Genomic DNA, 15925 nt, shown 5'->3' with positions numbered 1-15925 from the left:
TGCAACTTGTGTGGGACCAAGATGTCAGGAGGGATTACACGATTGAAATACCATCTAGCTAAACTCTCTGCATATGATGCAGATGTGATGCCTTGTATGGTTTCTAGTGCAGAGGTTATACAAAAAGCTCATGAAGCAATTGCTGAACAAGACAGAAAGAAAGCTGCTAGGGAGAGGCCAATGGTCTCAGATAGATAGCTGCTAGTTTTGTTTGTTTTGCAACTTTTGCTACATATAAGTTTATAACTCATGATGATGAAATACTTTTAAAGTTTTATATATGTGATGTTTTGTTTGAATCCTTGATTGGACAATTATCACTATCAGGGATCAGCAGGATATGTGACATTGTGATGCTATTTTGTTTGAGTCCTTGACTGGACAATTATCAATTTATCACTATCGGGGATCAACAGGATATGTGATGTTATTTTGTTTGAGTCCTTGATTGGACAATTATCAGGGATCAGCAGGATTTGGTATCGCCTTTGAAGTTTGATGTATCATTTCTACTTGACATCATATATATCAATGCCTTCTTCATATTTATGTGCCAATGTGTTTAGTTCATGTTTTTATTGCTTTATATGTTTAGAAATCTGAAAAAAATGAATATATTATACATTTTTTATGCTCGCCGATATTTGCCAATATTTTCGCCGATATTGCCGATAAGATATTTTCTAGACCCTCGCCGATATTTTCCCGATACCGATATTATCAACAGTGATAAGCATATATGCCAAGTTTCCTTTTACAACAAGGTACAGAAGCTCAAGATAGTAAAAATATATATATATCATAGTTTTAAAAACCGCTCAGAAAAACCGGTAACCGGTCAAACCGGCCGGTTAGCTAGCTGGCCGGTCCGAACCGGCCTAAAAACCCGGTCAGATCCCTCATTTGCCCGAATTTTGGCCCTAACCGGTGAAAACCGGCCGGTTCCGTCCTAAACCGGCCGGTTTATGGCAAGCCCACCGATTCATGAAATAAGCAGTATTTGGTTCTAGTTTTTCGTGAAATAAGCAGTATTTGGTTCTGGTTTTTCGTTGGCATATTGAAGCAGTATTGTCTGAGGTCTTCGGCCCTCTTAGGGCACAAATTGGCTGCATATTTTTGGCACAAGTTGAAACTTATTTTAGATCTGGAGCAAAACATCTTTGATTCAATTCTCTGAGCTTGTTCGAGACTATGACAGAGATCCCTTGCAGACTATTGAAAAGATTTTGGTGGCTGATAGAAGATACTTTTGGCAGAGGCTTACTCTGCCATTTCTGACACTAATCTGGTGTGTCATCCAAGGCTGTTCATTGAGGTTAAGAAAGGTTAACTGCGCTCTGTTTCGGCCTCCTCTTGACCATAACACTAAGGCTTACTCTTGGCATATGCTCATTGATCCTTAAGCGCATCTCTGAGCATCTTATTCGGCCTTCTGTCCAAGCCCTAATGCGAGCAGGCCTGTGCATCTTACTGTGATTTTTCATGGAGATTTTGAGGCATCGATCCAAACTTTCTGAGGCACCTTCTTTATGCCAGAGTTTTGGCATAATTCCTATGATGTTGACATTCTTCAGGGATTGAAGCTCCTTTGATGGCAGAGGTTACTCAGCACCTGTGGTAAGCCTTCTTTAATTTATTGGTTGCATTCCTTGTGGCAAATCTAAGACTTGGTGCGGACTGTGGTAAGGACCTTTTGTAGTCATACATCACGGTGACATACTCAGGCTTTCTGAGCCTTCATTCATTGATATAATCCAGGCATTTGTCTGAAGTATATTGAAGTATATTCAGACCCTTTGTTTGACAGAGCTTGCAAATGATCCATGACAAATCGGTGGCCAAATCCTTTTGTATTTGGCATTTGTTTTGACCTTCTGGAGCAAAGCAATTTTATGAGTCATCTCTTGTTGTGACAAGCCTAATCTGAGATCTGCAGCAGACTATTAGTATCCAGGGCCTATTGCAGGCATATCTGATGTCTGTTCTCTGAGCTTCAATTGTTTGATATCAGCATATGCAATCAGGTTGCTTGACTGTCAGTGTCAGTGCCATAAACATTGACCAGAATATTCACCTTTGCATGGTATATAAATGAGCAAACTTTGCATATTTTGTCTCTATTGGCTTGGAATCATGGTTTTACATCTTAAAAATAGTTTTGTTTCATTAAAAATTAATTATTTAATGTATTTTTTTAAAACCGGTTCGTTTAGACCAAACCAGTCCCGGTTAGACCGGTTCCGGTCGGTAAACCGGTTCATTAGGTGGACCGGTCCGGTCACCGGTTCCGGTTTTAAAAACATTGATATATATATATATATATATATATATATGCAGTATTGATCTGTAGAATTCTCAAATATATAATCCTCAACATTACTAAATTTGCCGAAATTCTCAACTTTTAAATATTAGATTCTTGAACTTGCACTTTTAAAGACTATATCCTTCAGCTTATATGAAAAGAAGATTGACCAGCCCATTCTTCATAATTTACAAGTATTTCCTTGAATATCCCTAGCACTCTATAAGCAAGTATTGACGTAAGGTCTCTTGTTCATCAAACAGTGAGACCAAGGAGCTCTACCTTACACCAATAGGAGGTTGAAATTCCAACGCCATTTAAATATTTGAAAACACAGTTAACAAAATCACTACTTATTTAAAAAATGGAGTAACACAAAGCTTTTGGCCTTTATATATAATCCTGGATAGGTACTTATGTAAAAACCTTAAAAGAGATATTAGTATTTTACAGGAAAAAGTCCTCAGAAAATGTTAGTTGGAAAGCTACCTGTTAGCATCTCCAGTTCGCAATCTGTAAGTTGAAAGAATTTGTTCCGCTACAAGTGGGCCACTAGAGACTTGGCGACCAGCCACTGGGGCAAGGTTGCTATCCTTGTGAAAACCTTGCTTTCGCTCATCATTCCTATAATTTTCAGCATTGCCCTTATAGATTTGCATCTCCTGGGTTCTAGAGAATTCAGATTTTGTGCGCTCCCTCCAAGTTGGGCTTTCACACTGGATATCATCCTCAAAAACATCAAATCGCCCTCTGCAACATTTACAGTGGCACAACTAATTTATGTGGTAAAAACTAGTTCCAAATGAGCTATGATTCTTCCATAATCGAAAAGCAATTTTATATTTTCTCCTCATAAAGTCATCCTAATTCTACTTTGCTCCAAAATTTCTGCTAGTGCAGGTTTGAACTATGACGCTAGCAAATCTATTATACATGGAATATAAATCAAATCCATAAATATAATATTTAAAGTGACCACAAATAAATTGTAACCTACATATTACTTACCCAGAGAAGAATTTCAAAGTTCCAAATTTAAATGGATAGCCAAAATTAATAGCAGATTCTGCTAACCCATATGGAATCCAAAATAGGTTTTAGACTTGACTGAACACCATTACATAGTATATGATAATAATGTCACAAAATGCACATTGCATAGCACGATGTTTTTTTCTCAGATGTTAGATGGACTGTTAGAATAAATGATAAAAGATAAGCAATATATAGAACAAGGGTTGGAAACAAATTGCCTCATGTCGTACTTGAGACCGTTTAGACATTGAATTGGAAAATAGGGCTTTGGCCCTGGTTGAACCCGCATGACATGGTCTTCATCCTGTGAACTCTTCAATGTTATAAATGTTTCCAAGTTATAAATCACCATTGTTTATAAAAAAATTGAAAAATATAAAAATTTGTAAGCATTCAAAAATTTCATTATTGGTCTTATCAAAATGTCTGCTGCCAAAAAGATTGCTCATAAGTTCCTGCTGCAAAATTATTTTCTTTTGAAGTACATACACAAACCAAATTACCTTCTCTAAAGTTTCTACTCTGAGCGATTCAACATTGATAGGAGACTGGAAATATGGCAGTGTATCCTTTGAGTCTTCACGTCCCTTTGTGGGCTTTCGAGGTTCCAACTCCTCGTTTGCAGCAGGAAGTTCATCATAATCTTTAATCTATCAACAATGCCAATCAAAAGCATTAAAATGATATTGATCTGTAAGAGAGAGAGAGAGAGAGAGAGAGAGATTTCAGTGCTATTTTTATGAACAATTTAAGGAGACAAACTTTTGCGAAAACAAGATTCAGAAAAACAAATATATTCCATACCAAAGCAGCCTCAGCCTTCAAGTCCTCCAGGTCAAAGTTCCAGGCACTGATCCCTCGCTTGTACTCGTTCTACATTCATGTCAAAATCAATAAAATTGAACAAGCTGTATTGCATTAAATGTCTGTAACCTCTATATCTCTTGCTCTACAACCTCATATTCTCATTTCCAATGCCTGCAGACTGCTAGTGTCTCAAGAAGGAAACAATATATCCTAACTCGCAAAAATCACATAGGCAATAGTTTGAGAGAAAGCAAAAAATAAGCAATACATATGATATTTGAAATCTGATTAGTGATTAATTACAGCACCGTGGCACAGCAACAGGTCAAGATCAAGAATAATTGGATATCTTTCAAATGATGTTGAATCTTACTCACCAATACTTCTCATATCTTAAACTGATCTCGCTTGGATCTGTGGCTCAAAACCACTCGATTGTCCACAAGAATGTGACTATATTTTGATGCAGTTCAGGGGTTTGTTACAAACTTACAACGTACAAGCAATGTTACAGACATCATGTTAGTGAATGTATTGCCAACGGTCTGGAAAGAAGCTTATTGGGAACATCAGGGAAAGCATTGGAAAATATTGGAAAACTTTGAAAAAATACAAAAATAAGCATTTTTTTTCAAATTTCTAAACATCTAGATTCTAAAGTAACCACTTCCCTAAATCCCTTTTATGGGAAAATGTGCTTTCCCTCTTCAAAGTGTGAAAAATATCCAAACTCTCTTGCCTCAGCCAATATTTTCTATTTTCTAGCGATATTTTGCCAATATATTGCAACATTTTAAAAATGTCACAATTATATTCAAAATTTCAAAAAATCACAACCTTTTACAGCAATAATATCTTCTTCTTTTTTCTTTTTTGTTAGCTAGACCCACGGGATTTTGAACCAGCAACCTTCACATAAGGAGTGCCTTAACAGTACACTTTTAGCCTTGTTAAATGGGAGCGAGTTACTCTTCCCTATGAAAAAGGAGGTATATCAATAAGACTGCCAGGACTAATGAACATTGCCCTAGGGACAAAAATTATCTGGAGAATGATAAATGGGAACGGCCACTGGTGGGAAAAAGTACTAACAATGAAATACTTGAATGGTCATAGAACAAAGTTGCTCACTGATACTATTCCAGACAGGCCATGCACCCAAATCTGGAAATTGGTTAAAAGGATAATTCCTCTTATTAGAGATCAAATATCCAAAAATCCAGGGAATGGCAAAACAACCTCTAACTGGGAGGATAGAATAATGGGGAAAAACCCCTTAAATCAGCAACAAATTTTAGGGGCCTTCAAAGATGGGTGGAAGAGCAAAGTTTTAACACACTTTATTCTATTTCAGATTGGGATCAGAATACGGGGTTAGGTGGAAAAAGCTGGCCACTCCACCAAGACTAAAAAGTCAGTGGGAAATTTTAGAAGTCCATTTGGCTAGGGCCGCGCCCATCAACATAGAAGAGCAGGATGACTTTGTTTGGGACCCAAATGGAGGGGATTACACAGTGAAATTGGGGTACAACCTCCTCCAAAAACCTCACAATCAAAATGACTGGAGCCTTTGGAAGGCAGCTTGGAATTCAGAGAGTCTGCCCAAAATTAAATTCTTCACCTGGACCCTTCTCAAAGGAAAAATTCTTACCTTTGAAAATTTAAAAAAAAGGGAATACAAGGGCCCTCAAAATGTGTCATGTGTCAAAAGGAGGAAGAACCTATCCAACACCTCTTTGTTAACTATATGATGGCGAGAGAGTGTTGGAAATAGGCAACAAGTCCTTTGGAAATAAACATAAATCCAACAATCCAGTTGACAATTCTTCATAAAAACTAGGATAAAAGCTACCCATATACAAAGAAGAAAAAGGCAACAATAAAAAGGATATGGAAATGTCTCCCTTCAATCCTATGTTGGCAAATTTGGTTAGCCCGAAACAAATGCATTTTCAAATAACAAAAGCCAAATCTAGGCAAGATCTTAGCAAAAACTTGGAGCCAAGTTGCAGAGATAATCAGTACAAATGGAATCTCAAAAATGGGCTAGAATAATTTACAAGAAGAAGAGAAAGACTGGTACAGTAAAGCAATGTTAGAAAACAAAGCAAAAGCAGCAATTACAGCAAATAATAAAGAATTCCACACAAACAAGAATTGGAAATTAAGATTGGAGGACAAAGAATTTGCAAAATGGATAAAAGAACAGAAGAGACACATTCTCTTTTTTGACGGAGATGCAAAAAATAACTCAGGCAAATCAGGGGCAAGAGGAGTTATACTAGACCCAAATGGACAAAAAATAATAACCTATGAATGGAGCCTAGGAGAAATGACAAACAACAGGGCTGAAGCATACAGCCTTCTCCTAGGCACAAGGCTTTTAAACAAAAAACGCATTCAAGAACCCTATAATAATAGGGGACTCTGCTATCATAATAGCCGCTCTAGATACCAATAGGGACTTCAAAAGCATAACCATCAATAAAATCTATCAAAGGATCAAAGCAAGTTTTGAAATTCTGGAAAATATAACCTTAAAGCATGTCCTGAGAAACCAAAATAAGGACGTTAATAGCCATGCCAACAAAGCAATTGACAGACCAGTTGGCATAGTCAAAGAGAACAATGAAGTTTATGAAGAAAGTATCCCTTGACCCCCTCACCCAGTATGAAGAACGAGAATGTATACCATGATCCACATGTATCTGTGCAGGCTCCCAGGCGACCCGAGACAGTTTGGCAATCAACAACAGCAAGTTTCTTCACAATAGAGACCAATAATTCAAGACCAGAAACCACAAATCAATGAAGAAATGCCGCAAAGTAGGAGTGAGGAGACCGATGAAGAATCATCGCACAAGTACCGTGGGATTCTGGAGATCAATGGCCGAGGTTTGACTTCAGTTGCAGCGGAAGAGGATCTCGGAAATGTCGTCGCAGCCATCGATGGTGGCAGATCAATGGCCATCAGGCACTTTCTTGCACGAGAGTTAGACAAAAAGAAAAGGCGGGATTTTAAACCGGAATGGTATTTCGGGCAGAGTTTCAGCGGTAAGTGGTTTCAGGAGGGAACCACCCGATTCCACTCATTGATGGACACGTATCATGAGGGCGGTGTGAGAATACCACCTTTTCGGGCGGGTACTCTCCGCGCGATTTGCCCACCCGAAATACTTGCCAGACGTTGGATCTATCGTGTGTGGATCGACGGTGGTAGTGTGACGTGCAAGTTGTTTGACCGGTCAGATCTGACGGAGGATTTTCTACGGTGGAGATCGAGTCTTATAAAGGTAAGCTTTGAAGATCGCGCCAAGGCTTCAGAAAAGCAGAAATCGTTATTTACCGTGTATTGTGTATATGCCGACTTTTCAAGGATAATGGTTTTTGACTTTATCCGCCTTTTCAAAAGTTAAGTGCGGGTTTGGTCTCCACGCGAGGCTTTTGGAGTTCAAGTCATTTTTTGGAAAGTTAACCCACATCTCAGAACCACGATACCAGCTCATTAGTTTTGAAGTTTATGGATTCTGGGCGGCAAAAGTAGTTGTGGGGACTGCGCTCCCATTTACGCACTACTTTTGAACCTGCCCTCCTCTGATTGTACAAGGAACTAGCTTCCTTTCCCTCTTTTTTGCAATATATAAAAAGTAACTGACTGTGTTAAAAAAAACAGTACACTTTATCACCAACTATTCTATGCTCTGTGGGCTTTACAGGGATAATATCACCAAGCTGAGAGAATCACAATATATCACAATGTTGGTGATAGAGCTTGTCAATACTACCAACACTGGTTACAAGTGCTTTTTGCAAGACACTTCCTGTAAGTAATTTCCTAAGATCTAAACTTAATTAAATTCCTTCAAATTAATTACCAACTGACTGCTTAAAATTAATTATCAATTAATTGCATAAAATTAATCATCAATTGATTGCTTAGTATTTATTATTTAGCCAAAGCAGTTACAGGTAATTTAGTTATTAACTAGGTCTTGTTTGTGACCAATTTTACTATGCCTTCTTGGCATTCATAGTTACTAATATTGTACAATGAAATATCAAGAACCCTTAATTAGGAAGACAAAAAATATCCAAATGTTATCTTCGAGTAATGAATTTATCTAATTATTTAAACCAGTGTTGCACGAACCCCCCCCCCCCGGATCAAAACCCCGAAACGTGATCCATATGGATCCATGGTGATCCGCTAGCCGAAACGCATTTCGGAAATTCTGAAACGCGGATCAGGCCGGAAAAGACGGTTCCTGCACTGTGGAAACCGTCTGGCCCAATCCGCGTTTTAGAATTTCTGAAACGCATTTCGGTCGGCGGATCCCCTGTACGAAACGTGGCGTTCCGAGGCCGGATCCGTACGGATTGCGACCGGTTCCGTGGGCAGCCAGTCTGTTCTACCATGCGGCCCCACAAATACGATTTTTTTATTTATTTTTTTCTAGTGGTTGGGGGTGGGTCCAAGTTGGGTTAGGGTGAATTAAAAGGCCCTTTCACCTCTCATTTGCTCACTTGTTTTTTTTTTTGAGAGCTTGGAGAAGAGAGGAGAGACTTGAGTAGAGCTTGGATTGAAGATGGAGGAGCTAGGAGAAGGAGGAGGAGCTTGGAGGAGTAAAGAAGGGCTTCCATCTAAAAGAGCTAAAGAGGTAAATGCAACCCCAAACTCCCTCATTTTTTTGTCATAGTTTTTTGTATTTTTCTCCTCCCTCTCCTACTCTATCCCATTCTTTCTTCTTACTCATTTAATTGCAAGTTGTCCACCACCTATATTCATATTCCAAGATAGTGTTCTTTTGGATTTTATGTATCATTCCACTTTTGGTTTTAATGATGGCAAGAGAGAGTAGGAATAGAAGGGAAGAAGAACAAGAGGATAGTGGTCCCAATATGAGTGACCCAATGTATGATGAGGAGGAAGGGTTTGAAGAGGAAGGGGATGAACCTGAAGGGAACACTGAAACACTAGAGGGGAAAGCTGCATTGACACCCTTGTGGAACTATGTGACCAAACTTGAAGGGGGAAAAGGTGGTGGAAGCTACAAATGTTTGTGGCCTCATGGTTGTCATGGAGGAAAACCATTTAGTGGTTCATATACCCGTGTGAGGAGGCATCTTTGTGGGGTGATGGACAGTGGTGATAAAAAGGGTGTTGTGGGGATACAAATTTGCCCAAAAATTTTAGCTGAACAAAGAAGAAAATACATCCAAATAGAGGAGGTTGCACAACAAAAAAGCAAGAAACAAAAAACTCAGTCTGAACCAAGTGTAACCTCTAGATTTGGTAGCTCATCTCCTCATGGTACTTCTACAAGCTCTAGAGGTAAAAGAACAATAGCGGATTTCCTGAATGTTGCTGGGAGGGATGATGTGAATAGAAAGATAGTTCGATTTCTTTGTGCTCGCGGTGTACCATTCAATGTGCTTCACTCTCCCTATTAGCATGAAATGGTAAAGGCCATCAATGAAGCCCCAAAAGGATACAAGTCCCCCAACTATGAGAAAGCTAGAACAGTGTTATTAAAAAGAGAAAAAGCAAAGTTTCAAAGAGATTTGACATGTTTTACAAATGAGTGGGTGGATTGTGGGGTATCCATTATATCAGATGGGTGGACATATATTAGAAACCAACATTTGATATATGTTCTTGGTGTTTCTGCTAATGGTGCAATATTTATTACATGTCATGACTCCTCCATCAGTGCAACTTCCCAAAACATTGCAGATCTCCTATTGCAATCAATCAAAGTTGTTGGTCTGAATAATGTGGTTCAAGTGATCACAGATAATGTAGTAAACTGTAATGCAGCTAGAAAAGTTATTGAGCGCACTCATCCACAGATCTTTTGGTCTGGGTGCTTAGTGCACACATTGAACCTTTTGATGAATGATATCGTGAAGCATAAAGAATGTGGGTGGATTAATGAGCTTTACAGGAAAGGGAAGAAACTCATTAAATTTATCACAGGGCATACAAGGGTATAATACTTCTATGGCACTTACTCCAAGTTGCAATTGCTTAAACTTGCAAAAACAAGATTTGCAAGTTATTACCTCACCTTTATGCGACTAGTGAAGGTGAGACAAGCTTTAACTAATATGGTGACCTCTGAATCATGGGAGGAAATTAACACTGATAAAGATGGTGCTAATGTAGCCAAGGACACTATTCTTGACATGTTCTTTTGGTCACAGGTTAAATATGCTTTGCAAATCACCAAACCAATTTATTACATGATCAAGTTTGCAAATTCAGATCGGCCAATAATTGGGGAGGTGTATGAGCAAATGGATAGCATGTTGGGGCAAATTAAAGACATTGTTGAGCCTAGAGATATCACCTTGTACAATTATATTCGTGCAGAGGTGGAAAACCGATGGGAGATGCTAAATGTTTCATTGCACGCATTAGCATATGTTTTGACACCTAAATACTATCATCCATCATGGCTTTAAACACCAGCGCCTGGGGGGAGGGAGCAGGAGAAAACCACACCTAGATCTAGAGGTTCTAGAGAAATATATGATTGCATTGTGTAAATTAGTCCCTGATGAGGAGGAGGCTGCCATGGTACAGATTCACGGAAACAGTTGAGCAACTATACGCTTAGCACTGGTCCATTTGGGAGCATGCATGCAATTAGAGATCGAGAGAGTTTTTCTTCTCTTGAGTGGTGGAACATGCATGGAGGTGCTACTCCACTTCTACAAACTATGGCATTGCAAGTGCTATCACAAGTGGTAAACACTTCTTCTGCGGAAAGGTGTTGGAGCTCTTATTCTTTCATCCACAGTGTTAAAAGGAGCAGGTTGAGTTTAGACCAAGCAAAGAGCTTGGTTTATGTTCATTACAACTTGTGATTGTTGTCCCATTACTGTGATGATGCAAAGACTAATAAAGACCTTAAGGTTTGGGACAAGAATCCATAGGAGCCCAATTTGGAGGATGGAGTGTTGCGATTAGAGCAATTAGAGGATGCTCTTATCCAGGTATGCCCATTGTGGTATGAATTTCAAAATTCAGTCAATAAGTGGTACATCCATTGAATTCAAATGTGTCAATTTTGCTTATTAAAGCATTTCTCTAATTCCTATTTTTAAATTTTTTTGTTAACTAGTGGTTTTTTTTTGTATGAATTTTTTGAGCAATTCCAGGATGATGATGATCAAGTTGAGATGCCACCCCCATCTGGTCCCTTGGTTCCCAGGTTCCATGGTTCAACACCAACAGCAGGGGCTTCGTCTTCATCAGTTTCAGTCCCACTCCCACAACTTCCACAGGCATCTTCTTCATTGCCACCACGTGGAGGCCCACCTCCACGTACTCTTCATGGTGGAAGGAGGAGAGATTAGTAGATATATTCACAATTTACTACTTTTGTCATAGATTAATCATTAGACTTGTAGGCTTGTTGTGAATTTGAACCTTTTTGTCTTGGCGGTGGCCAAGTGGCCTATTTTGTAAACATTACTATTTGAATTTTGGACATGACTAATGTTGACAGCTGCTCACTTGCTAGATAATATGCTTTATGTTTTATGTTTTATAATATGCTTAAATGTTTTAAACTTTTATAATATGCTTAAAATTTTCATGTATGTTTGTAATTGCTAGAATATAGATGGTTGATGCTCGAATAATTAATCATTGATGTACAATGGAATCACGGATGGCATATCTATCTTGACTTATGTAAAAATATGCATGTTTTCATGTCTTCTACAACTAATTTGGTATTTGGGATGTTTGTTTTCAATATAAATGCAAAATATATATATATAGACGCTTCGCTTCCTAGATTTTTGGAAAATGACGCTTCGTCCCCGCTTCGTGCAACGTTGAGTTAAACCTCCAAATGCAAGTTCAGTTTTACAATCCAATAAACAGAAAATGTGTTTCTATGTTCCTTAATACAGTGCAATAGAGAATGACCGAACCAATATTGAATTTTGAAAGCCTTCAAAGATGACCATAGTACAAAAAAACAATGCCATGTAAACAAAATTTCTCACTAGAAACTCAAAAATCCTGCCATGTTCAAATCTGCAACAAGCTATAAACGTCCCTTTCTGCACATGTCATTATAGAATAGGGAAACATTTCGTTTCATAGCATTTCTGATTGCATTGTCATGTTGAGAATCAGAAGCAACAGTCAAACATCTTTCTCAATGAATGTCTCAAAATATTATAGGATGTACAAAATACCAAAAGAATAAGGTAAAATTAGGGAAACCAAAAAAAAGAGGAGCTGAAACAAAGTGAAAATACTGTTAACATCAACTGATTCAGTGTCTAAATACTAACAACCTAAACAACCTATCTCTCCACTCCTTCCATCTCCCCATGTTTTGACTGCATAAGACAATGTCAAGACAGAATTATAAGACGAGGAACAAGGAACCAACCTGAGATCTCTCTTCTTTTTCTCCATAAGGCATTTTCTTTTGTGCGAGTCTGTCTGCTTCCTTAAGCTGCAGCCAATGAATCAATTTCCATGATTTACAAATGAACAAGACAGAAAATAAAAGAAAATCTATTAAAAAAGGAAAAGTAAGCCATTGAAGTCAGAAAGCCATTTTCCATGCTTACTAAAGTCATTAATTTTTAAGATCTGACCTTTAACACCCTAAGGCGATCACCTAGTGGAGGTAAGTCATCCAGTAATGTTCGAGCCACATACTCATTGGATCGAGCATGTTTGAAAAAAGAATGTTTCAAGAGCCTCTCTGCAGATGGTCGCTTTGTTGGATCCTTTACCAAGCACATAGCTATCATCTCCTTGAAAGACTGAAATGACAAAACCATAAAAGCTATCACCTGCTTAAAGAGTGATAGCTATGACTTGTAACTCAAATACATAAAATTATTGATGCAACAGTAGTTTAGATCACTGGCATACCTTAGTAAATCTTTTATCCCTTTCATAGTCCAGGCCAGGAGGTGCATTCTGCAAAGTCATAAGCAAAACCTGCAGCACACAACACAGAAGACTTAAACTGAATTTTAATAAAACCATGGTGGTGAGCCACAGCAGTAATAAGTCATTGCTACAGTTAACATGACCAGGGTAGCTTCTACCTTCATCGGCGGGTACTTGGAAAATGGAGCATGACCATGCGCAAGCTCCAATGCTGTAATTCCAAAGGACCATATATCGGCCCTACAGGAAAACCCATTTTCAGGAATGCAGAAGATTTTCATACAACCTCAAATAGAAGCAGTATCTACCATGAGGTGTTTGCAGGGAACACAAATGAAAAAGAAAAGTATAAGCAGCTCACTTGAAATCATAACCATGAAGTTGCTCCATAACCTCAGGCGCCATCCTGTACAACATATACCCAATTATAAAATGGATATTATAGTTTTGATGTACAAATAGGCATTAGTGTTCATAAGCAATGAATCTCAAAATAATATGCACCTAACACTTGTTCACAATTACATTTTACTGAACAGGATAACAAATCCACAAATACAATTGAGAGAAAAAAAAAAAGTTAAGAGCTCGAAACATGCACCAGCATGGGGTCCCCACAAAAGTATTCCTGGATCTTTGTCTATCACCAGTATCAAACATGCAAGCAGAGACACCAAAATCTCCTAACTTAATTGCACCACTTTCATGAATTAAAATATTCCCAGCCTGTAGGAGTATGAATACACAGGTTAAAATGTCAATAATATGAAAATTAATGTCTTTTAAAAAGCACAGACAATCAAAAAAACTGTATAAGTTAGAACATAGGCTATTCATAAATTACATCTTACAGTAAATCTGATTCAAGCATGGTTGGTAACACTAAAAATTATAAAACATCATATGAAGAAATTCCAGCTTCTATACTCTGCCTAATTGAAGATAGTTATTATTTTGTCATATCAAGTTCAGGATGATAGAGAACTGGAAATCATGATGTCAGCGCCAAGGGAAATAAGCTTTCAAAACATTTCAAAACTCTAAGTGTATATTGCAGAAGATTTACTACTACAATGATGAACTGTGAAAATCTGCTTTCTCAAATACTTTCATATTCCAGTGTTTCACACAGATTTTGCAGAGGCCATCAGGAGTTCTGATTCTCTGCTGTGCTGACGCTGAGACCAACATATGTCTCAAAGGACAACCTTACTCAGACTTACAAAGGACAAGCAGTAATAAAAGGGGCCAACTAAGTTACCAGAAACAGAAATCAGGGTCAAAGTTCAAACCAATCAATGAGGAATCTAAAGTTCTGGGGGTGAAAAAATGATTTAGGTTTCTGGTCCTACGTATGCATGAATAATTAAATTTTAACTATCATCATATCAAAAAGTGACCAATCATTAAGTGGAAACTAAATTTCTACATATGCCCATTGCCCATTCTCTCCATTTGGATCCCAGGATGATCAAAGACGAGAAAATTAAATATTCAAGAAAGTAATCCTACCAACAAACATAGGTGCTGTCATACAGAACATGTAATGGAACCTATGTGCATTTACTTTCAGTTATAATAAGAATTCCGAGTACAGCCAAATTATAACAAGCAACCAAATAGTAACGTATATGGACATTGGAAACAGAGACTGATGTTAATTTTAAGAGACATCACCCTTCCTTCCATGTACAATCTGTTGATTTGGGGTAGCATCAAAGGTGCTCTAGCCATGAAAATCGGTGGAGAGGCTAAAGCACATAAGATCTCCAAGACCCAGAAATGGTTTGGGGTCCACCCAGTTAGAAAGATATTAAAATAATTAATATTTTTAATGGAATTCCTAAGTCTAAACTTGGGAAAATTAAAATATTAATGGGTATTAATATGAAACTGGGTGAGAATGTTCTAAATGACATGGATCAAGCTAAATCTAATCTTAGCCGCTGATTAGAGATTTAATCTCGTCCGTTGAAGACTCAACAGAAAAAGTATAAGAGGAGGCTTGAGGGTCAGTTGGAGACACACCAAGATTGATCAGTCAGTTCGATTTTCTGGAGCGGGGTTTGCTGGGAAAATTCGAACAAGTGATCTGAGTTGCAGCGAGGGGCAGTGTGCATCGCAAAGGGGCAATGACAGTGTCGGAGGGCCAGCGCAGTGATTGAGGAGGCTACGCAGAGCCACAGTGCACACAGAGGGCCAGAGAGACTGCGCAGAGGCTAGCAGGGCCTTCGTGGGTGACGCAAAAAGCCAGAGAGCCAGCACAAAGCAGCAGAGGGTTGATGCAGGGGGTTCCATAGCTACGCAGAGGCCAGGAGGGCTGACGCAGAGCCTCAAAGAAGCGTTGGAAGGATTTCCGTGGAGCAGACTTGCTAAATATCTGCTTCTGAAGAGAGGTATTACTGCCAGATAGATATCTCTGTTGGGTGAGCCAGTTTGGCACCCTAGTTGTACTCAAGAAAGCTACTTAATAATAAAACCCTCAGAACTCCTGCACCGGTTTTGCCAAGTTAGGTTTTTCCAGGGATGATTGTCCAAAAATAACAGTGTCCCTTGTGTGTTTGTCTGTTATTTTCAGTTGATGATCTGTAGATGGTTGAGACTGCATTTGTGTTTATTTTCAGTATTTATATGGTTAAATAACTTGTTGAGAAATAAACAAGTAGGTGAAATAAACCAGATACTGCAGCAAGAATTTCTGACGTGTTAAACTTAGAAATTTCAACATGGTATCAGAGGGTTGGAGATCACAGGAGAGATGAAGGCACCAGCTAAATCAGAAGATTTGCAGCAAAAACAGTTGTCCCGAGAGATAGAGTTGTTCCTAAGCAGAAGGCAGCAGTGAA

The 15925-nt window shown here is 38.4% G+C and overlaps 1 protein-coding gene across 2 annotated transcripts in view; it reads right to left on the bottom strand.

The window, feature by feature from the left end:
* LOC149191972 (uncharacterized) overlaps positions 1-15925 on the bottom strand; it is a 380395-nt gene that overhangs the window by 257062 nt on the left and 107408 nt on the right. For both annotated transcript variants that reach the window (XM_089404444.1, XM_089404443.1), the window contains exons 5-14: positions 13681-13805; positions 13441-13485; positions 13238-13319; positions 13059-13127; positions 12776-12946; positions 12565-12630; positions 4145-4213; positions 3844-3990; positions 3559-3653; positions 2795-3055 (exon numbers count right to left, since the gene is read on the bottom strand). In XM_089404444.1, the coding sequence (XP_089260570.1) occupies positions 2795-3055; positions 3559-3653; positions 3844-3990; positions 4145-4213; positions 12565-12630; positions 12776-12946; positions 13059-13127; positions 13238-13319; positions 13441-13485; positions 13681-13805 (1130 nt within the window). The remainder of the gene's footprint in view (positions 1-2794; positions 3056-3558; positions 3654-3843; positions 3991-4144; positions 4214-12564; positions 12631-12775; positions 12947-13058; positions 13128-13237; positions 13320-13440; positions 13486-13680; positions 13806-15925) is intronic.

The sequence above is a fragment of the Pinus tabuliformis genome, chromosome 2_2 (genome assembly GCF_031772625.1).
Source record: "Pinus tabuliformis cultivar Carrire ecotype Pingquan chromosome 2_2, CPIR1, whole genome shotgun sequence".
NCBI classification, from domain to species: domain Eukaryota; kingdom Viridiplantae; phylum Streptophyta; class Pinopsida; order Pinales; family Pinaceae; genus Pinus; species Pinus tabuliformis.
This window is presented reverse-complemented; position numbering and strand designations above follow the sequence as displayed.